General features: G+C 28.1%; 4 protein-coding genes across 4 annotated transcripts; 2 read left to right on the top strand and 2 right to left on the bottom strand.

Moving 5' to 3' along the window:
* Positions 1-284: 284 nt before the first annotated feature.
* Positions 285-4,933, bottom strand: Tsp_04746 (phosphoprotein phosphatase 1). The gene is made up of 6 exons (XM_003369282.1): positions 4,879-4,933; positions 4,691-4,822; positions 1,023-1,253; positions 867-971; positions 530-753; positions 285-479 (listed from the first exon to the last, which is right to left on the bottom strand). Exons 1-6 carry the CDS (start codon positions 4,931-4,933, stop codon positions 285-287), a joined length of 942 nt encoding a protein of 313 aa, XP_003369330.1.
* Positions 4,934-6,341: 1,408 nt separating this feature from the next.
* Positions 6,342-7,085, bottom strand: Tsp_04747 (innexin unc-9 protein). Its single transcript, XM_003369283.1, has 2 exons — positions 6,999-7,085; positions 6,342-6,920 (listed from the first exon to the last, which is right to left on the bottom strand). Exons 1-2 carry the CDS (start codon positions 7,083-7,085, stop codon positions 6,342-6,344), a joined length of 666 nt encoding a protein of 221 aa, XP_003369331.1.
* Positions 7,086-17,711: 10,626 nt separating this feature from the next.
* On the top strand, positions 17,712-19,659 carry Tsp_04748 (hypothetical protein). Its single transcript, XM_003369284.1, has 5 exons — positions 17,712-17,761; positions 17,941-18,064; positions 18,381-18,446; positions 18,718-18,797; positions 19,608-19,659. The coding sequence occupies exons 1-5, from the start codon at positions 17,712-17,714 to the stop codon at positions 19,657-19,659; spliced, it is 372 nt and encodes a 123-aa protein (XP_003369332.1).
* Positions 19,660-20,142: 483 nt separating this feature from the next.
* Positions 20,143-20,466, top strand: Tsp_04749 (hypothetical protein). The gene is made up of 3 exons (XM_003369285.1): positions 20,143-20,195; positions 20,291-20,340; positions 20,453-20,466. Exons 1-3 carry the CDS (start codon positions 20,143-20,145, stop codon positions 20,464-20,466), a joined length of 117 nt encoding a protein of 38 aa, XP_003369333.1.
* Positions 20,467-25,234: the final 4,768 nt, after the last annotated feature.

Raw genomic sequence — 25,234 nt, forward strand, 5'->3', positions numbered from 1 at the left:
AAGTAGCCTAAATTTACATGACAGATAAATAAATAAAACACGCAAGCGCTATAAACACAATGCTTGGTATAAAAAACTTTGAATTGAACATTTTCTCATATTTCCTCTTCTTATCAATTTATTCTTCACACAGTTTTGTAATAGAATCATCACTTTTTGTTATTTTTGCACTTGCCCGGTGCGGGTGTATTCTTCGGAGGAGCAGCTGTTCTAGAAGATGCATACATTTGCGGAATTCGCTTTTTATCCGCCGGCTTCAGCACCTTGGAGAAAATATGAAAAAATTACATCAAATCAACTGACTGCAAGCATTTCATCAAATATGAACAGGCACTTAAATTTACTTTGAAAGCACACATCAGTGTATCATCAACGGACATCATTGCTCCAGCGTTATCAAATTCACCGCAATAATTGGGAGCAGAAAACAAAGTCACCAGTTGTCGTTTTGCAAAAAATTCATAACCTTCTTCGACAACCTTAAATTTAAATTTCACAAAAAGACATGATTAATATTATTCAAAATTACCTGATGAGCACGGCATATCAAATCCATGTCATGGCGACGAAGAAATTTCGAAACAACTTCCGCACCGAAAGTAAACGACACCCCGCGGTCATTTTCACCCCAGCCGGTGACATCTTTATCCGGATCGGACCACAATAAATCGCACAACAAACCCTGGTCGGGTACGTCAGTTGGACGCATGATTCGCCTGATTTGTTCCATCGACTGAAGATCTGGACTAAGACCTAGAACCCAACAACACAACACAATCAATCAATCACAAAAAGTTGAAAAATACAGTATAATTTTTGTTTAATTAAAATTTTCTATTTAAAAATCAAAACATCTATCTACACACCTCCATGACAACAAAATATCTTTTCGTCAATAATTGCAGCAACAGGCAAACAATTAAAGCAGTCCGTGAACGTCTTCCAAAGCTTGATGTTATACCTTCGCTTGCCTGCAATTCACAAGTGTAAATAAATAAATAAATAAAGTCGACCAATCTCACATTCGTCGTAAAACCCGTATATTCGATTGATGGACGCACATTCGTGATTGCCGCGCAACAGGAAAAAGTTTTCCGGATATTTGATTTTATACGCGAGAAGTAAGCAAATCGTTTCTAGAGACTGTTTTCCACGATCGACATAATCACCAAGAAACAAATAATTCGATTCCGGAGGAAAGCCACCACACTCGAACAACCGTAGCAAATCATAATACTGACCATGAATATCGCCTGAAAGGTAGAATAATAACAATAATACATATAATCAATCAATTCAAGCAATTATTACACGTTTAATTTAATAATCAGTTCATTTATCACAAACAATTAACAAATTACCATTTTTCTTCCACCAATTTTAACGTTATTTTTAAAAATTTTATGAAAATAACTGACCAAAGTTAAATAAAGTACGACATAACAAGAGCTGAAATGTAAAATTACAGTTTAAAATTGAAGAAAAGTTCATCTGGCATCACTCTGAGCAAGCTGACGTCGGTGTCAAATTGAAGCAAACAAAGATAGAAGATCACTTTCATTTCAAACTTTACAACACAAAAATATACAAATTTCTTACACACAAATTCATCCTCGATATATTTGAAATTCCAATAATTTCATTATTTTATAAATAAACTTCAATCAAAAACTGTTTAAATTTGGAAAACATCATTGTAAACTTGGCAATATGGCAAGGACTTCCTTTTGCACTGATAACAATTACAAACTACATCATTGATAAAGTCAGCTCTTCATAAAGTAAACAGTTTGTAAAACATGAATGAGGTAATTTGAACAATATTTAAATATTTTCCAATTTCAATAACAATCAATCAAAAATAAAACCAAAATGAAAATAAAATCAAATTAAAAAAAACTGCTGAGAATTTTATTTGATATACTTTCTTCAACATAACACTGAAAACAAACAGCTTTCTTCCTTCACAGCTTCACTTCAAACCTGGATAAACAGATGTAATCTGATGAACAATTAAAAAAAACAAAATACTATTTTACCACATTTAAAATCAACATCCAATTAAAAAATAAATTAACATTTTCGTACAAACAATAATAATATGCGAACAAAAAGCTTTTTTAAAGCTTATTTGTTTCATTTTTTTGTTTACAGTATGCACTTCAACTCGAAAAGTCAATAATTTGAAACTTATTTTTAAAATTTGTTCGATTGAATATGTATTCGCCATTATATATATATATATATATATATATATATATATATAGAATACCTAGAGCAGCAGTCAATTTCCCATTTACTATATAATAATCAATAATTCAACTGCTCAAATTCAAAGTGCGTCATAAACAACGTTTGTTCAAGAAGACAAAAATCCATTTCATCATTACAATTCACGCAAGCCGATAGTGAATAATAACTTTTTTTATTTTTGAAAAGAAACAAAACTGTTAACAAATTTGAAAAATAAAATTTCCAATTTCCAGAAGCAAATAAAAATGATTAAACTATTTCAACAATTATCACTGCGTGAATGTTTACCAGCTAAACAATTGGCTAACATATTCAACTCACACAAAAACAATCAATAAAATCTGTTTATGCAAAACTGACAAATTAAAATAAAACTGCGTTCTGAAATCTAATGTTAACAGATATTTAGAAATCATTTTCATATTTACAATTAATTATTTTTCTGCACAACATTTGTATACTTCATTCAATCTAATGGTATACATTCAATGCAAACTTTAAAACTATGCTCATATTTGTGATATATTTTTGCTCACTTATCAACATAACACACTTTCGCCTTTTAACTAATAAATTCAAAAAGAAAAAATAACACAATTAAAACATATCACACACATTCGAGCGGTTACGCATCGGCTATTCCACTTTTCCACCATGTTTATTCATAAAATTAAAACTTTTCCCATCTAGTATTGCTTGGTGAATTTAATTTACAACAAAAAATTAGTTGAAATTACAAAAATATTATTTGAAACAAAATTTTCCTTGCACAATAACACAAACTGCTCGAAACATTACTTTCAAGTTATTTATCATTCATGTAATTCAAAAAAAGAAATAATAATAAGAATGCCTCGACAGTACGACGGTAAAAATTACGATAATGTTTCAAGAAAAATATTTATTACAGGGAAACTTTTTAACTTCATTCAATTTTTTTTATTATAAAACCAATTTATGAAGAAGCAAATGAAGCAGTTGTCAAAGAAAAATACCCACGTTGAAAAGGTAGGCATTATTGGAATGCACACAATTTATAATAAATAATCGTGAAAAACTTCAGAATCTCACGGCTCAGTTGAGTAAAGTTGTCTTATATTGAGAAAAAGATTATGCACATCGCTTTCGCAACTCGACTAGTATTAAAACAAAATTTTTCATACTCTACTGCCAATTCAAAATCATTACTGCTTACTTAAAAAATTACTATTACGCAATGTCCTACATCAAAATGTTATTGTCATTCACTGTTCTGCAACAAAAAGTATTAAAAAAATTTAGGTTAAAAAATAATACTATTTTATTGAACAAAGCGTAAACTAGTCTCTACATAAAAGCGTACGATATTTGCATTGATAGATGCCAGAAAACTGTTCAAGAAGCATTTGTTCGTCTCTTGAAGCGACTCAAAGCAATGATATGAAAAACGTTCAAATCAACAGCTTATTATTTTTCTTCAGAAGTAAAAATGACGAAGTTTTCAACATCTTTCACGTGTAACAGTATCTGTTGACTAAACGAACCACTGCAAATCATCCTTTTTCTTCATACATATATATTATTTATTAATTTTACACCATCACATTAACAAAGCAGTGAATTTTTTCTATTCAATCAAGCGTGAGAAGAACAACTGATCATAAATTACTTGAAAACAACATGAACAGCCATTATTCACGGTAATGCACAAATAAGACGCCAAAGCAGCCACGGCAACGACCTGAGACGATCAAGGTCGACATCAAATCCATACATTACATGGAATTCAATGCACGTGAAAACTTCGTTACAAGATTACATTTTAAATATCCAACAGAGGAACTAATACAAATAATCATTATAATTAAAAATTTTAAATAAATAAATAAATATATATATATATATACATTAATACAACTTCCATCAACTAAATTACTCGAGAATTATGCACTATTGAACTGTCTTGCCCACATGTGATTATAAATCAATACACTCAAATATTCAACATTATGAAGAAATGAATAATAAAATTTGCATAAGCATCAGAAATATCAGATATGCTAAAAAATTGTTCTTAATCAGAAGAACAATAAAGAACACATGCTAGGAATATATCAAAATTACAACTACATCTTACCATATTAGAGAAGAAATCAACAATAAAGCCAAAAAACTTTCAAACTATAAGCAATTCGAATACTAATAAAATCAAGAAAATTACAACTCCGGCAAAAGACCAAATCAAAAAAAACAACTCCCTCATGAGGAGGCAGTTGATATGAAACTGCTGCACTTTTCTGAAACAATATATCAACTTGGCGCTAGGCAACAGACAATAAAATTTTAAAAGAGCTTTGATTCGCAAAACTTTGTTCGAAAAATCGATATACATCGTGTCAAAAGTTTGAAATTTTTAAATAAACATGAAAAATTACTCAAAAATGTAGGGTCAACATACCACACAAATTCAACGGTGCTTCAAGCTCCAGTAATATAGGTTGACTTAGAAAAATTTCACGCGACTTATAGCAAAGACCTTTGATTTCATTCTCGGTTAACTGAACATTACGGCCAGGGCGTGCACCGCGAACTGAAAATTTAAGATATCCAATATATTAAAAAAAATAAATGCAAAATAACATATACCTTCAAGTAAACGGGCAATAATGTTGTCAATATTTAATTTTTCAGCGTCACCCATTGATTTGAAAAGTTGATTTATCCCAAAAGCATTAACGTTAGGAATACAGTAACTGATTGAACATGAACATCATTTATGTTTATTATAGTATAGTGAGATGTATTTTTATTTAAAAAAACTTAAAATATTAAAGTTTAAAAGTAAAATTGTAACTTTATGAAGCTTAAATTATTTATTTAAATAAAATCTTAGCATGTAACTAGTTTTTAAAAACATTTCTTATTATCATGCTATATGATGATTATTATACTTATGTTATAAATTATTTGTTTTCAAAAAGTATTTTTTTTATTTACAATAAATTATTTGAAAATATTTTAGATGGCTTTGCATGTTAATACACTAGAGTAGTTCTGCACTTTTCAGTGAACAATATCGATTGTTTTACCTGTTTATATTTCATTATTTTAAAACAAAAAAAGCGAATTTGTTCTGAAATTAAATAAATTTCCAAGAAAACTTATGTTACAAAAAAGATTATGATATAAATTTAAGATTAATACTTGATTAAACAAACTGTACTTTTTACTGTATTTTTTCTAAAGTTTCTTTTAGCTTGATGTACCTGAGTTTATTTTAAGAATGCGTATCATCTTTACACAATCTCGACAGGGTGTGCAGTGTGAATTGGTGACGTGAAATATGCACGATCATTTTACTTCCTCAGTTCGTTTGTGATTGGTCAAGACTGAAAGAGTCTTGTTTTGCATACGACATTTGATATACCATTAGCGAAACTTTGAATATACGTTGTTCGTACGTTGTCGGGCAGCACTTTTCCAGCACTTACAGTACTGTGAGTTTTTTAGTATAGAATTGTGATTTCATTGTCCGGAGAGGAAAGTGCAGTACAGTTTATTGTTTAACTCGAGTTTGAGATTGTCTAGTTATCGAGCCAAGTCAACAGTAGATTTCTATTCAAAATGAAAATTTTTCATTTACCTTTATCACAATAATTTTAAACGTGACGTTCAGAAGCATACGAACTGCATTGCTATATTTCCAGTTTTGCAATTCAACTTCAAAGAAGAACGTTTTATCTTACTTATTTTTTGGTTGCACTAATAACAGCACGCCAATTTGCATGATATGAGGTTTTTAAATAACTTTTATTTCTTTATATCTAAAGTTTATCTTTTCAACATTTAGCGATCTGTATAATGTTCTGTTAATAAGTAATTATTTAAAAAGTCGCTTCATTGATCAAATGTGTGCTATGCATTTGTTATGTATATGCTGTGCGAATATGTTAATGTAAGTAGAAATTTAGTGAAAATTTTAAAATAAAATGCTTTATTTGTAAAAAGACGTTCAGTTGTGATTTTTTGAGCAGTGTTTGATGAACGAGTATCTGAGGATCATGTGATGTGGAGAGTTATTGTATTTTTGTGTTATTGTCGTTGTTGTGCTATATTTCGAACATTTTTTCACGAGCATTATCGCAAAAATTATTCCATAAAAGTTTCGACAAATCACAGCAAACCAAATCTCCGGCGTGGGCAGCGGTCATGCGTAGAAGAAATACACCGTCTTGGTGCAAAAAGTGCAAAACAAATCTTCGCAGCGATTGCGAATCGACCATTTTGTAGCCTTCGATTCCGGTCAAATATTTGCCAACAAAGCTCACTTGACGTCCAGGGAAAATGCTGATGAAGAGCCAGTAGATTAAGCTGCACGTCGTTCCGACACCAAGAATTAGAAACCAAAACCAAAGGAATAAGAATATTTTTTCGTTGAACATGTTAATCATAAGCACGCATTGCACAGTGTGACGGTGCACGTTGCCGAGAACTTTCACTTCAAAATCGCACATAGTTACTCGAGGGAAATTTCCTGATTCGTCCCATTCGCGATTGTGCAACAGATCGCTGAGTATGTGGAAGCCGAACAGTGTATCTGTGCTGCCGAGGAATAGGTTCAGCAGAAATATCTGTCCAACAATGTTGATCAAAAACAATAATTTTATGCACAGATACAAGCAAGTCACTGCAGCACCAGCGTTACGAGAGCAAGAAAGCAGGGATAAAATTCGCAATCTATTCGACGATGAAATTTGATGCCTCGCTTTGAGCGCTTCTTCAACGTGGCAAGCTATTGTCTCCAGTGCTTTGCGTCGAGATTCGGAATCCATGAGGCGAGAATCGCAAGCCATTTGCACCAATGATTGCACATGAATACCTGAAATACTGATAGATTTGTTTAAAAAAATTTTCATTTCAAAATCAACCACACCCCCATTGCTATCAGAAATATTACAAATTCAGTATAATAATATAACATAGGAACTCTAATTAATTAATTGCAAGTCTTACAGTACAAAAAACTTTTAACATGGTTTATTACTCTTAACAAAATATCAATAAAAAAGAAATGCTCTATAATGCAATGTCGTCTGTCGTAGTCAATTAAACGTTTGTTCACATTCCAACTTAACATTAACATTAGACAATTGCGCTTTTGTCCCAGTTTAGAAATGGGATTTTTTCCCTTCAGCTATTGTTACTTTCCCGTTATTTTTTCTATTGTAAAATTTGACCAAATTAGATTTTGAGGCAAATAAGCATATTATTTGTTCTTCTCAACACTATTTACTTCCTTGACTCCTATTTATATTTATTTTCTACTTGTATTCTCTGTTTAATATTTTGTTGGAAATTTTTTCTAAAATAATTTCATTCACAACATATGAAATTTAATTACGTTATTAATTAATGGATAAAAGACATCCCTTCCAACTACGCTACTGTCTAGAAATTCAAAATTGACAACATTAAATTTTATTCTGATTTGTTTGAAAACTGAAAAATCAAAAAAAAAATTATTACATGAAACTAAAAATTTTTATATACAACGTTATGCTAAATGTAAACATGCTCTTTTCTATGCAGTGAAGCAAAATCTAAATTGAAAATATTTCTTAATTAAATATTACAAAAAATGGAATTATGGATCAATTTTGTCTACAAATTTTTCTGAAATCTTTGCAAAGTGAAAAAATTCACTTCAAAATAAAATTGCTATATCATAATTTGATGAATTTACCTAAGCTAATTTTTATACTCAACGCTCTATTACATCCAAGAAACCATAACTGCACTACATTCAATAATCACTACTTTTAAATTAATTTGCAAAAAAATTATTTCATTCAACCATTCATGCAATTATAAAATTAGCTCAAAAATGCGAAAAATGAAAAATAAAAATCAATGTATAATTTCCAAAGTTTGCTTCTAAAAATGATAAGGCATTTCTGAAAACAAAATTCAGATTGCAATGAATGACAATTTTTGATTTGACGTTTAATTTAGAACAATAGAGTTTTGCATGATTTGACATTTTATTCCAAATCACTACTGCTTAAATTTGATGTAATTTAAAAAGCCACAACACAAGCACACACACGCATTCGCATGTACGTATGTATGTACATATATGCTCGACTAATGCATAATTGAAGACAATTTTACGATAAAATCGTGATTGCATGATTGAATATTGGAAAATGTACAACTTATCATTAGTTTCCATTTCATGAAGTGTGACGTGGAAAATACTTATTTTTAGACTTATGATCAATCCCTTGCCAATTATATTTTGGTCGACTACCACTGTTGAAAGATATCAATCAAGCGTATGACTAGTAAATGTAATCGCTTATCAGTAGTGACTATCAGTGTGCATTTAGAACATCATAAAAGCTTCGCAAAAAAATTTTAAGCCTAATCAGAACTATTTATAACATTATTATCATTATGATGCACTAGTGTCATAACGGATAATCACAGAATGTTTAACACTTCGTCATAAAACAGGCAGAATAAAAAAACATTATTAAACAGTAAATAACCAAAAAATATTTGCCATGCTTTGTAAGCATTGTGATGCTCACAAAGTTTAGATAAATCTATGAAATAATGTTAAAAACTTTTTATATTAATACATTTTAATAAAAAGATTCCATACAATTGTTCGTCATTCTTTGTTACTCATATATAAATATAGCCGCAGCTTAAATCAGCATTGAAATACTTGTAATATTCGTTTCATTTAAATACTAATAAACATTTCTAAAATTTGCATTAATTCATCATTTTCACATGCATGCACCTAATAATTGTTATCATTTATGATTCCTTTTCATACTATTTTAAATAGATTACAAATTTTATTATCCATATCAAACTATGGTATGTTTAGAAATTACTTTACTTGGCAAATTATTTTTAAAAACACACTTCTTAATATAAGTTCAAGAAATATCTGGTAAATATTTTTTCAGTATTTCTTTACCATGAAATCTGTTAATACCAATCATCTTCAATGTGAACAATGCTTTCAAACGAAATGAGGAACACAGTTGCTTGCTTACAATTTTCCCATGACAAAACAGATAGGAAACATTCTGCTTTAATTTAATAAATTCGTTCAACATTTGTTTTATTTATCATGCATTTATTTATTATGTTATTTGTGCATCATGGCAATTTTGCTATGATTCTAACAAAGTCATTTTGACGTAATTCATATACAAATCAATTTAATACTCATATTGTGTAACTTTTTCTCGATCAATCGATAAATATAATTCAATATTTAAATATTGAGTAGCTGTAATTTTGTTTCCGTGATATTCAGTAGCCACTGCTTTTGAAAAATATACGACGAGCGAACCAATAGTTGTATAAAGTTCATTTGCCATTTTTATTTTATTTATTTATTTCATTCACTAAAAAATCTTAATTGAATGTGCAACGCGCATCATCGATGAAAAAACTGAAAACGTTTAACAAAAATTAAAAATATTTTAAAAAGCCCATATATTAGGCATATTTTAAAAAGTGTTTAAATATGTGTATTTCATGATGATCATCAACGGTAATAATGGTTATTTTAAGATAATATTTAACTGCAGAATGGTCATGATATCGATTTCAAAATTTTATTGAATATGCCGATGTAGATTTTAAAAAGAAAAATGTCCAACATTTCAAAACAATAATTTTTTAATTAATCACATTTAAGCCTTTTCTATTTAAAATAGTGCAGTTGTTATAAAAAATTTTGAACTTCCAATACCAATAATATTGATGACAATGAAACAGACAGAGGGACACTAGTGGATTGCACTGATCCACAAAGGAAGCTTGTTCGTTTCACTGATATGATAAAACTGCCGTTATTGAAGCGCTTTCTTACGTCACTTGTGGAGTTGTCAAAATGTTCTCAAAGACAGAGGGAAAAGAAGCAACAATGACATGTTGCACTTTTGTTGCTTTGAATAATACGCCTATTGTTTGACGATTTATTCTATGCAAATTCTAAATTAACTAAATATAAGCTAAAGTTGAATTTTGATATCATTTTCAACAAAAAATAAAAAGAAGAATCACACAAACCTCTGAAATAAACATTTCCAAACTTATCCAAACTCTCAACGCAACTCCAAATTGTACGAGTGGAATTTTCCTTTTTTCACTTTCGAAAAATTTAAACAATAAGCTGCAATGTGAAAATATTTCACACTGTCGCACTAGTTTTAAAAATATGAAAAAAACGACAAAATTCATTATTGTTGCCTTTAAATTGAAAATATCTTTTACACATTTCGCGTTGCATTTCATTTGCTATAAAAGTTTTATTATTTATTCCAATTTAAATTCCGTCTTCGAAAGAGAAATTTCAATTTTAGTCTATAAAAAATAAAATTTCTTTTTGTTGAGAAAGAGAGAGAAATTTTTGAGGTGTTTGTTGTTGAAAATTAAATCCATTCGTTTTGCATCTGTTTCAACGTGCATTCTTTGGTTGCATTAAGCACTTAAATGTGATAATAGCTTCAAAGAAGCATGACATACCACTCAAACATCTTTCGACAAACTGCTTCAACATAAAGAATCGTTGAATAAGCAGAACGCAATGAAAACGATCGTTGAAATAATTTTCTCCGCTTTAAGTATCGTTGTTCAACATAAAACTATAGCAAAATACCAATAAGAACTAACCGTATTGCATTTAAGAGTATTTCTTTTTCAAATGAGCAAAAATTCTTTGATAATAAGAATAATTTTTATTGCAACTTTCACTTTTAAAAGCCACATTCTGCATTTATTATCTATCATTTATTTGTTAATTTATTATTTAAATAAAAGCAAATTTTGAAGCTTGAAATAAATAAATTGGCAAAGGAAAACCAATTTACTTAATAAATCAAAGAATTCATTGCATTTAACAAAGAACTATTAGTACGCAATTCATTGCTACTAATTTCAAAATATATTACATACAGCAATTAAAATGATATTTAAATTTTTTACGTAATGGAAAATTTGCAAAGCTAAATAAAGTAATATTAATGATGGCAAATGTGCAATGAATAGTATTAAAAAACGAAAAATAAAGCTCTGCATTGAAATACAATGTCCAACATAAAGCTTCGTTGCTAATTAACCAGCCAAAATTTTAAACAAGCTGAATAAAATTAGAATTTCCCGTCTGTAGCTAAATTTGAAAAAAAATCAATGACATTCCTTTAAAATTCTCACTCAAAATACTGCTAATGCTTTCACACGAAAAGTGCAAATTGATACAGTATGACAAAAGCATCACTTGTGACATATTTTGATGAATTTTATTAAATGATCGCTCATAAATGATATAATAAATTACACTTTTTCATATACTGTCTAACATGTGCAAACTGTTCCATTAATAACAATAAAAGATGCAGACATACATAGTATTTATTAAGATTAATAATTTGATAAATCAAAAATAACAACAACAAAAAAGAAATATAAATATACTGTAAAATTAAGACAACATTTTAGTTTTTATTTAAAAACTGATATTTAACATTATTGAATTGTTGTGGTGTGCAAATAGCGTCTAATATTGGGAAATGATTGGAAAAGATTTCCTCTTTTACTTTTTAAAATTGTCACAATTTTATAGTTAACATAAAGACTTGAATTTAATTATTCTACACAACAATAAAGAATAAGAAAAGCAAGATTTATATATCACACTCTGCGCGTTAGTTCAGGTAAGAAATTGTTTCCAGTTTAACGAACTTAATGCGATAACTGATTTCTATATATTAAGCTGAACGCATTCTATTATAGTGTATTGCATTGTGTATGAAAAATAAAAAAAAATAATAATGCATTGCATCTTAGAAAAATGATCCAGCAGAACGGCTACTTATTAAAATATTTCAATTCACAAAGCAGACAACCGATATACTCACTCATCGAGTCAGTCATAGAAGCAGAATGAAAATTGCATCGAAATCTCTCAATCAATAACACATTACATGTCATCGATTTTCATATGTGAAATATCGTCGTGCAGCTAATTCTTTCCTAATAATTGCGTCAAATTAATTACATATTTTGTAGCTATTTGAAATTTCAAATCACTGTAAACAGAAAATGAAATTTCCAAATCAAAAAATGAAAAAGCTATCTCTTTTCTTCATTAATCTAATTCTGATCATCACCATTCTATATTCAATTTATTCCATTGATTTAAAAGTGAAAGTGTAATTGAAAAATTTAGAAAAAATTTTCGTGAAATATAAATTTTCACTGAATATTCAACAATTTGAGTAATTAAAAAAAATATCGCATATCATCAGTGGAAAAAATTTTTGCATTAAACTTAAATAAATTTGTACAACGGAAACGGTTATCTTTAACTACAAAGCCGCTTGCCTTTTAACAATGAACCGTTTTGCTGTTTTAACTGTCGTACGAAGCGTCAGTCAGTTATTATCCTTTACAATCGATACTTGTGGTGGTGCGAAGATGACGTTTTTAAACGTAAAAAGCTAAATTACTTTAATAAATTCTGTAATCAGAAAAAAAGAAAATAATAATAAATTTTTAAATTTTGTTTGAAAAAAATTTTAAACAATTCGAAACAGTAATTTTCTCGTTATGCATACAGCATCTGTAATTTTGATTATTTTTAAAAGAAATAAAAATTGAAATTTTCAAACAGAGCTAGCTGCCTGTATTATTCAGCAATTAGCATGCAATAGCTCGCAGGCGGATAAAGCAGCGTAGCAGCGCTGTTTGGAAGAGGAGCGGTAAACTAATTCCAAGGCTACCTCTTGAAAATTTGAAATTGAAAAATTGCCTTCGACGCGACGGCTTTGTACTCAAATTTATATTTGTCACGGATCATTTGCCTGTTAAAGAGGCTTTTTGAAAGCGCCATGTGACAAGGGCTTGGCCCCTTGTCGCTGGTTGCTCATTTCATGATCGATGACGCAAACAGATTAACGCTCCGTGTCGGCAGCAGTGGCTTTATTTCTTTCAATTGTTCACTGTTCAACTGTATTTACACTAAATGCATGCACCGCATAATAATATATGCATGCATGCATGGTTAAAAATAAAAATGAAACTTTGAGATTGAATGGAATTAAAGAAAGAAATATTTAAATTGCAAATGAAAAAGTGAAATAACAAACTTACCAGGCTGCCAGCTGAGCAGCCTCCATATGATACATGGCAGGTAAAAGAATAAAGCTTCTAAAGTAAGGACGAACGGTACCCATTGGTAATAACCAATTTGTCGTGTTTCTCGTTCGGCATAAGAAGAAGGGACGTAGTCGTGTATTGGAAGCCAGTAGGTATTCTGAACCCAGCAATAATGTTCAGTATATTGTTCCATTGGTTCGGTGAACGTAGCCGGAACCCAACATTGAATTGGATATCCGACGTATTGTTTGGCCGAAACCAGGATAGCAAAGATGATTAAAATAGAACTAGTGTAGTAATAGTTGAGCTTGTCAACTACATCGTCATCTACATGAAGTTGAATATTTTTCACGGCAGAAGCAAAATAATATAACAACATCTCTTCGCAACAATTTGTATACCAGTAGTCGTATTTTTGTTGGTTATCGCAAAGTGATTATTATTATTTCACACGAGGAATTGTATCCTATAATCAAAAGTGTAATTGATAAGTGATTTAAATGAGCAAGTGAGTGAGTGAGTGAGTGAATGAATGCAATATTCAACTTACCAAATGTGATAGAGGGAGAATGAAGGAAAAAATTCATTTTGCCTTCTGCTTCGCATCACACAAGTCAGTAAGTGTGTGTGTGTGTGTATGTCAGCAGTAGTGATTGCCGCGAGCTATAAGAAATGGCATGAAGCTGGAGAGAAGGTTTCAAAAACGCGATGACGCGAGTTCCTCCACTAGACAACAACACCAGGCAAACAATTCGATTTCTTTTGTTGACGATTGGCTGTGCTTTGATAAATGGTCAAATAAGAAGAGTTAGCTGAAACGACGACGCCAGTTGCAGCAGCACACAATCCTCAGTTTAGGGGCAAATTTTCAAGCAAACCTCGCTAAATATGCTCAGTGTTCAGTGTTCAATGTGCCTTTGGTCGTGTATATTTGTGTACTCGAACAACTTTTTCCTCACCCACCAACTGATCACTTCCGAAAGGCGCTGAGCCCATCAGCTTCGCTTGAATGGACAAACAAACGTCATTTTTCTGAAACCACCACGAAACCCTGCTTGCGCTACCATAGCTAGTACATTTGAAATATCATTTCAAACGAGCAAATTTCCGATCGATTTGCTCTGCCATAACCAGCCTGATCTACGAAACAGGCGTAACATTTGATCCCAGCAATTATTGACAAATCTCTAACTGACGCAACGGGGCGGGAAAATATTAAAACAATATAAATCGAACTTCCTTTCAACATTCTCTTCAACAGTTTCTACAAAACCCCTCTGTCAGTTCTCTCTTCTACTTTTCAGTGGAAATTTTGAAATTCTAAAATTCCCATAAAAATTAAGAATGAAAGAAATGGAGAAAAATTATATAGAAATCTTGATGAAAGAACTTGTATTGATGACCAAAGTTGGTTTATTGAATTATTGAATTATCTGCTACCATCATTTATTGATGATTAGTGCAGCATGTTGAGCAGTAAATCTTTGAACAGCATCCTGTTAGCTGATGGCTGACTGATCGAAATTGTACGCTAAGAAGAAAGCGAGTTAAGAGAACAGAGGTTATGTAACTTGTGTTTATTGTTGCCTTTGGCAATGGTTCTTGCAGCTTCTTGTCTCAAGATGAAGTGCTTGCTTTAGTATTTATTATAAATCGACCAAATTTGCACATTCTGTGGCCAATTATATCCGTGAAAACATATTTCTTAAAGTAAGCAAAATTTTAGATATTTAAATGCAACTCCATCTACACTTTATCATCTATTGAATTCATTTATCAAAATCTTCTTGCTTGCTCAGTTTCGTTTTGAAATTGTCCAATTTCCTCGAAACAACCATCACAGCTGTTAATACAATAAAATAAAATAAATAATTTTCTTTTTTTCTACTTCCTCTTCACTAAAATTATTCCCTAACTGATCACTTTTCATTTGCAAAAATATTTTTCAATGTTTTTCTTCTTTTCCTTTTCCTATTTAAATTATTGAATATTAATTTTTCTAAAAATATTATAATAAAAAAAATAAAAGAAAGAAAAAAAATCTCATTTGTCCCCAGTTAATAAAAAAACAAAAGAAAAAGCATCCCGAGCTTAATTATCTGGTTAGTGTTAGATTAGACTATTGTGTAGCAATAATAAAAACAGCAAATAAACAGCTAGAAGAAATGTGCTAATTTGATTAGTTGTTCAATTTTGGTCGTTCTATCAGTATTAGTAGTGGAGCAGTAGTAGATTCGACTAGATTAAAGGAAGATACTTTATGCTTGTCTAGACAAGCTTGTATTTGACAATTAACAAATGAAAAGAACCTTTCAAATGGGCATGACAAATGTCGAAGCTTGAATCTGTTCTCTTTCTCAATGTGAAAAAATGAAAAAAGAAAATTGCATATTAAAAAAATAAGAGTAAAATTTTAATATTAAAATTTTTTTCATGTATTACAATATATATATCTGTTTTTCAAGTTGTTTACTGGACGACGTAATGAAACTTCGCAAATGGGTAACGGTTAGTGTGAAGATTCGAATCCCAGAGGATTGAAATTATCGATTGAAATGATCAAAAGACTACTACATTCTGCTTTGCTGTTACATTCGGCAAATTTTTCAACTTTAAACAATCACTCAAATAAACAACCATGTATGTATGTATGTAGCAAAATCTGTTTTTTTAATTAATTAATCTACATACATACATACATACATATATTTTTTTTGATTTGACGTTAAAATTGATAAAAATCAATTTGTCAATCTGAAATCAAAAATCCCTTGAACATATAATTAATTATACACGTTGTTTTGAAGTAAAAAATTGTTTTTTTTCCTTTGAATTAACATGTGCAATTTAAAAATAAAAATTCAATCTGCAAAAACAACCATCAACCGTTCAGATAAGGTAAAATATGCGCTAATTATTGATATAGAATAATAAAAATTGAATATGAAGAAAAATATTTTCCATTTTATTAAAAATGATTGTAATTAATTATTACCAATAGTTATGATAAAAACTGATTACTTTGACTTACCCATATGAAGTGAAATTTTTGACAAATAAACTCTTTATTGATGTTCGGCTATAAGATATTTCAAAAACAAAATTGGATAACAGAAATTAAAATGCTTCTTAGCTGTTTGAATGAAACATAAAAAAAGAAAAGAAATACATATCACTATTAAGCGCATCGATAGACGATAGCTTTTCACTTTCATTACAATCGTCTTTTATAAAAAAATTTAATCCATTCACGATTGTCAAAACTTTAATTTTCAGTCGTTTTTTTTCAAATCACAAATTCAAATTTTAATAAATCCTATCAACAGGATGACAAAAAATAATTATTTGAAACCTTTTTCAAAGTTTTTATTTTTTAAATTAATTTTTGATTTGTTATTAAATACTTCGCAGATTTTTTCTATTTCCTGCTAACTATAAACGGCTGTTATTCCATAAAATAATTTATGTGAATGTGAAATAAAAATCATCGTTAATTTGCTCATATAAAATAAATTTTCATTTGTCTACCTTTTTAAAATACAAATATGGATTTATATTTATTAATTTATTGATACAACAATATTTAATCAGATGTGCTAAATCGAATTGAACTATTTCAATTTTTCATCCCTTACGCCATCTTTTTCTTAAAATATTACACATATAAGTGAATAATTTGAATCACTTTATTTGAAATGTTATTTCCGTTGAATAATTTAATAACTTTTTAAAATTGCAAAGCCTTCATAATATTTCACTTTCATCAATTGTAAAAGGTACACAGATACACTTTAAATGCAATGCAATAATACATCATTCATATTATTCACTGTATTGGATATAATACTAATAATCATGACGATGATAATGATAATAATAATCACATATATCAGCACTACTCTTGTGCATTATCCTAATTAAAATGCTATAATTAAACAAACGTTGAAGAGCAATCAAACTCGTATATTAAAATAACAATAATAAAAAAATAATAATCATAATAACTAACAATAATGAATTTTTAAATTTTGCTAATAGTGTTAAATATTTAAAAAATTAAAAATGGGATATCGATTAATTTTCCTAAAATTTATATTTCATTCTAAGTGAAATTTCTAATAAACTTTCTGTGACGTCAGAAAATAAAGTAGTCAATGTGAAAATCTTTTTTATTATCATTATATTTATTTAGCCAGCTTTTTTATTCCTTATTTTTGCATTTTGATTAACTGCAATTAAAAAAATTATTAAAATATTTATTATATAATTTAATTTATTTTATTTTTTGAAAAATGAAATTGACAAATCAAACGTATTTAAAAAGTTCAAATAAAACGCATCAGTTAGTTTCTCACTAACATTCATACAAATATATATAAAGTAGGAATATCAATTTTCAGCGTTTCATAAAAGAATAATAAGCAAACAACAGCTTAATTGAAAGATTAAGAAACAATTATTTAAACTTTTAACTAAAAATTTATAAAGTTTGTTGAATTAAAACTGAATTAAAATTTTCAGCCAAACACGTAAAATTTCGCACGGGCAAAGGTATCAACATGAAATTTTTTTAATTGAAAAAATCATCTCAATAAATTGCCCAATAACAGTGGAAAACTGTGAAAGCAACGTGCTTTGTAAAAACGTAATAAATATGGATTAATTAACTCCTCGAAATCCATCTTACATAAGTTTATTACATAGGCATACGATATTGAAATTTAGTAAAATTGAATTTTTTAATTTAAAATAATTTTTTTATATTAATGACGTACACAGACTTGCACAATGTATTATTATTGCAAATAACAAAAGTATTAAAAATGAACTTTTGATAAATGGGAAATGAATTTCTTTTTAGTATTTTAAAGAAATTTTTTTAATGCTACATTTTTATTAAATATTTTCTACTTACATTATGTTATGCTTTTGATGTTGTATTTTATAGTATTGAATTGAAGCTTTGTTTTATCAAACTGATTGCTAACCTGTGTTCTGAGCAATCCAATATACGAAGAAATACCCCAGTATTAAGCAGATTTAATTGACAAATTTTGACTGAAAATGGTCATAATGCATTGCTAAGGGACAATTGATTTATAATTAATTGAAACTTCGACTAATGCTAACTGAAAACGACAAATGAAGGTCACCAAAAAGCTTTATCAAATTCACAGACTGATCAGCAAGAAAAAATCAATATTACATAATACATTACTACATTGTTTGAACTGTATTATATGTATATAAGTATATACGTATATATGTATATGTATGTATTATAAGGTCACATTTTAGTCGCCTGTGGAAATTCATTCTCCTCCACATAGGTTGTCAACAACCCCTGAGGATTTGAATTATGGCATTTATATTATAACGTGAGGTAGCATTTGATTTAATGATAATAATAATAATAATTAGCAAGTTAGTTAAATAGATTCAGAAATAATAATCATTCAAAAACTAATAAAACTATTTTTTACTCATGAAATTTCAGTTAGGCAATAAAACATATTTATTCAGTAATTTTACAAAAGAAAAATATTACGAGAGACATATAGTACTTTTATCATTATATTAAATTAAGCGTAATATGTTTTTAAAATTTCTGAACAACTTTCTGATTATATTTTGCACTAAAAATGCTCATAAAATAGAGGTTTGTTCAAGAATACAGCAGCATGAAAAGGATTATGTTATAAATAAAGTTCACAAGAAATTTTAGTTGGTTATGAATACAATTCAAATCAAAGTATACATAATTTTAGTTTGAATCATTTTTTTCGTTGAGAAACAAATGAAAAATTGATTATACTAGTGTAAAAAATGATTAATGATCTTAACATTTAATAATCACTTGTCAATGAAATGGTGCATGCAACGAACATATCAATACAATCAATCAATGTTATTATTTTTAGTACTACATTTTTTATGATTGGTATTTTGAAAAAAAATATTGTTTTTTTAAACACATGTATTCACATTTTTTAGTTTTATTTTTCATGATTTTTTATTAATTTTTAGTAGATACAATCAGAGAAGTAATGAACAGAATTGAAAATAAATGTAAGTACACATTAAAAGTTTTGTCAGTACACAGTTATATGAAATGTAGGAACTGTGACGTCTGTATCACCTTAGTAACAAAGTTAATTGTTTTGTATAAAAGATTTATAGTTTATCAGTTTTGCCGCATCAGAAGATCATGAACGTTTAATATTAATTACAGCATGCTGAGGGAAAATTCAAGCATTTTGTGCGAGTTTAAAAAATGACACAAATTGAAATAAAATGAAATCATTATTATTAAATGATCTATTTATCAAAAATAAATTAATAAAGTATGTTTGAATAGGGAGAGCACTGTTTTTAAAACACTTTTGACACATTCATAAATATTACTTTAACAATGACATCCGATAACGGTATTTCTAGTGTTTTGCAAAATCTGTTTTTCACTGTTAACTTTTCACAATCTGAATTTATTTTTTTAATAATTTGAGTGCAAATTATTTTAAAATTAGTTCAATTTAAATAGAAGCACTTGGTGCAACAGGTGGAATATGTGATAACAGAAGAAATTCAAATGAGAGAAATAAAATAAACGATTGATTTGATATTTATATAATCAGCAGGAGAATGATAAGCCTTGCGCATAATTTACAAGAAAATGATAATTATTAATCTCATTATGTATTGAAATCAATCAATAATTGGAAAATGCACAATCCAATTGATGATAAATATTCCATCTATTGTACTAGTCGAGTGTAGTAAGCATTTACTTTTTACATCCAGACTTTGAAAAAATTCACTTTGCAGTTTGAAATTAATTTAATAACTGAAATAAAAAAGGAAATTTTTTCAGTATTCAATGTAAAAGAAAAAAGTTGAAAGCATTTGGAAAGTTCATCCAATGTAAGTTTTACTAAATGCAAGCAGACAATAGCAAGCATATTATGACAAATTGATTTGACTGATGTGGAAGAAAGGAAATCAAAAGTAAAAATTTTACGAATAATTTTTTCAGCAGTAAATGTATAATTTTATCATTACACTTCTGTTTCACATAATTTCCTTATTCTGTAAAATCATGAGTATCCTTTGAAATTGTTTGATTAAAATTATAGCTTACAGTGAAAAGCTGTTCGTATAAATGATTGAAATTACAATACAAATTGTGCAATATCAGAATCTCATAATAAAAACACTGAAAAATATGATAGTATACACAAGTCATTTTTTAAAAGTATCATGATTATTAATACTGATTTTTGAGTATCAAAAAACTAAATTGATTTTTATTTTTAAATTCAAAATATTATTTTATTCCATTATAATGTAAGTAAAATACATTCCAAAATAGACTCAAAAAAGTAAACCAACGAAAAGGTAACTTTTTGACTACTGAAACAATTGATCATAATTGTGAATTTTAATACGTTGTTCAAATATGCTTTTTAAAATAAAAGATGAAGATTTGAATGGAAAAATATTTCTGTTTTGCATCCTTTCGAAACATTGATGTTAACTTTGGAAACACATCCATCTATCACTTTTCACTATTCAGTAGTAACAGTTAATTTCTGACAACAATTATTTTAAACAATTGCAATGTTTTTGATTTAGAATTTAATCAAAATTTCAAATAAAATCGAGCAATATCAATTATACATTTAAAGTGTAAAGAGTGCAATACAATTTATGCTTTTAAAATGCAATTAAATTATAACTGTGAAGTACATGAATAAAATTTTAATGTTTCAAGTTTTCAAGTTTAACAAATTTGAACTAATTAATACTAAAAATACAATCACATCATATTAATATCTACATATAGAGTATTTTGAAAGTTGAAACAATTTTGATTTAATTAAATGCATAAAATAATTCAATACCTCTTTCACTTCATGTATATGCAAATGTAAGTGTACATGACAATATTTAATGTTAATTATTTGTTTAAAAAATAAATTGAAAATACAATATTTCAAATTAAAAGAAGTTCATCCAACGTGGAAAAACATACAACGCTCCACTGAAGTTTGTGATAAAGCTTTACGGAAACTGTTCAATAATAAAAAGAAACTTTACGCTTTACGAATCATGCAACTTTAAGCGTATGAAAAAAAATTTTCAATTATCAGGAAAAGAAATTGCAATTTTAGAGAATTAAATAAAGTGCTAATTCAAATATAAAAAATAAATAATAATCATAAAAGTGAAAGTGGATAAATTTAAAAAGAGAAAAAGAAAAATTTTCACCAATAATAGAAACATTTTTAAAAACAGTTCAAAAATGTACTGCATTCAAGTTAATTGCTTAAAAATTAAAATTATTACATGACATTCTTTTGAAAATAACTGTCAAAGATAAAATGATGATTTTCAAATCAATATTTGCAATAGAAAGATTTAAAATTTTTTAAATGCCTCGATATATTTAAATCAAAAATTAAGAAATGAAACAAATATAATTCAATATTCATTGATCGCATGTTGTTTTCTTTTTTGTGCATAAAAAGTTTTTAATATGTATCAACCGTTCATACATATACTGTAAAATAGCAATTTAGAAATGGAAACAATTTTTGAATAAATAATTTTTGTATTGGTTTTGAAATTGCTCTTTAAAATTCAAAAAAAAGAAGCAAGTATAGCGAATGTTTAAAGTGAAAAATTATGAGCAATTTATTTTAAACGTGTCACAAGATGATGGATAACATGTAAATTTTGAAGGCAATAATGAATCAATTATTCATTCACTTACGTAATGATTAGCTTGTTCTAGGGAAAATGACAAAATAACAATTTATAACAAGCAACAACAACAAGAACAACAACAAGCTTTAATGATGATGATGATAATAATAAATTTCTCCAGGTGCATGTCAGAAAATATTGAAACAATGAAGCAGCTGTTCAGTAATTTATTAAAATTGTAAAGCATATTTAAAATGAAAAATTCTCATCAATAATAATTGAAAATTTATACTTTTTTTTATATTACATTATTCAAGTTGAAATACTTTTTTGCAACATTTATTTATTCTTATTTTTTGAAAAGTTTTATTTTGTACTGTAAAATCGAATAAGCAAAATGAAAGAACAACAATTACTAGTAATAGTATGAAAAGATGAAGAAAAATTAAATTTTTTTCAAAATTGAACTTTACCCGATTGTAATTGAGAAACAGTTGAAATTTGATTATGCAATGCTGGTGGTGGAGAGAAATAAATACCGCATTTATGAAAATGATGAAACAGCATGGGAGGAGGATGGATGGGATGTGCTGTTGTTGGTAGTGTTGAAGTAGAAGTAGAAGGTAGAATGGTGCAGGATGTGTAAGCGTGATAGATAATATTATAATGATTACGTTGTCTTTGTCAGCTGTCCTGCGGTTGAATTTGTGGAAAACTTTACGCAAACAGCACTTCTTCTCTTCTTCACACAATGGACAAGCAAATCAGTTGCTTGCTATCCACTGATGGAATGAAAACCGAATTAAATTTAATGCAAGCATAAAATGACAATTGCAAAGAAATCGATCCCACAATTGTCTGGCGTTGGAAAAAATATTTTTTTTTCCTAACGAACAACTGAAATTTTAAAAATTATTCATTTCATCAATGAAAAAAATATTCATATCAAGGGAGAATATTTTGCAAATTTGAATAAAATTTTCAACATTCATCATTAAGAACAAGCCAGCGATCAGAAAATCTTCTACTTTAATTTGTTCCAAATAAAAAAAAATCAATATTTCATAATGCTTTAAACTGTTTTAACAATTCAAATCTATAAATATAATCAACTAGAATATGATATTTGATATTCTCAAATAAAAAGAAAACAAAACAAAGCAATAATATCAATAACATTTATTTAATGATTGCATTCAAATATAAATTTAATTATTACATTTAATTTTTTCTGAATTTTATCACCACTTTATTATTTCAAATAATAAAAACAATAATCTATTCTCACATAACATACATATATATTGTTATTACATATGTCACATTTGATCACTTCTTCAACAAATTTCACAAACGTTATTGCAATATTATAAAAAATTTATTCGTTTATCTAATTCTGTTTGATTAAAATTGAATCATATCAAATATACAATTCACACGTTCATTTGTGCTGATAATTATGATTAATATTAAATTTGCATGCTTAATAAATTCAAGTGAAAAACAAAAAATTGAATTTTAATTCTACTGTTTCGAATATGTTTCACAATCACGTAATTTAATACGAATCAAATGAATATAAATAATATTTCATGTCAAATTTTTATTTAACAATTGAACAAAAATAAAACAAAAAAACATCAGCAATATTTGTTATGAATCATTCTATTTTTTTTGAATAAACAACAATTTTTTTCCAAATAGAACAACAAAAATTGGTTAAATTTATGACAATGTTGAAAAAGTGGCAATTTGATTTCACTCATCATTGCGATTTTCATTTTTTGCAATTCAATAAAAATTTATTATTAAACAGTTTCGACAATTTAAAAATATTTCTTCCATTTATCTTTTGTTTCAAAAATTGTAATTTTATTTATTTTATTATAATTATTTCATAATTAAATAAATAAATAAATTAATTTTTGTTTATCAAATTGAAGAAAAAACTGAAAATTAAATCTCTAGTAGTGATGTGTTGGTTTTTGAATTTAAGCTAAATAAAGAGAAGGGTGTGATGTGGCAGAAAGTATGCAAGAAACCTGTCAATAGATTCATTCGTCGAATATTATTATTGCTACACCGACGACGATGATGATGACATGGTCAAATTGTTTCGTTGACATCACCAGCAGAACAACTCGCCAAGCATACAGCAAGCAAAACATTCAATAATAGCATAATTAACTGATCAACTTGTAGTAATTTATTTACGTTGCAAATTGAAATTCAAATTAATTTATATAATTTAATAAAAAAACATAAATATACAAAATTTACCAAGCATTTGTTTGGTTCAGTGAACAATTTAATATTTTTCGTCGTGATTATTGTGGTGAAATAAATTTACAAAATAAATATTTAAAAAATATTAAAATTGTAAATAAAAATATATCTTTTTTAATTTAATATTTTAATAAAAAAAACATCAATATTTTCAAAAGTTGTTTGAAATACATTTTTCAAACATGCAACAAGTGCAGAAAAATCGAAAAAGAAAACACTCGTATACACATGTTTGATTGATTGATCTGTAAATTGTTGACGATGTTATTTATTTATTTTGTAAGAAAAAAGATAATCAAGTAAATATATGTAACAATTTTTCTTCGTACTATTATTGCGATGGAAAAAATGCAAATTTTATTTTTGTTTATTTTTTGTGTTGATTGGTCGGTCGGTGTTTTGCATAGCTCGTCGCGTGGAATGGAAAACCGGTAGAAATTAATGTCGGTGGAATAAAGTGGCAAAATTGTTGTGCTGCGTGGAAAATGGCAGCAGCATCGGACGGTCGGTAAAGCTGGTCGATACCGGCTGGACAAGAAAACAAAACCGACCAATAGTGATTGACCTATTTTTCCGGCTGCGGACCAGTTTTGCCGGTAGTCGAGTTATAGGACGGTCGAACGACACGACCGGATCCACAAAGCCTGCGATCCTGGATGCGTTTACTGTGGTCTGGTGGTGGTCAATTTCAGTTTAAAAAAACAAAAAGTTAAAAAAGCCTCCGCTGTGACAATTTTGCCACACCCTTTTTAATTGTTAAATTGTTTACTGTAATTGGTCTTTTCACATTTCTTCTTCTTCTTCTGCTTCTTCTACTTCTGCT

This window comes from Trichinella spiralis (assembly GCF_000181795.1).
Source record: "Trichinella spiralis strain ISS 195 chromosome Unknown Scfld1557, whole genome shotgun sequence".
In the NCBI taxonomy this organism is placed as follows: domain Eukaryota; kingdom Metazoa; phylum Nematoda; class Enoplea; order Trichinellida; family Trichinellidae; genus Trichinella; species Trichinella spiralis.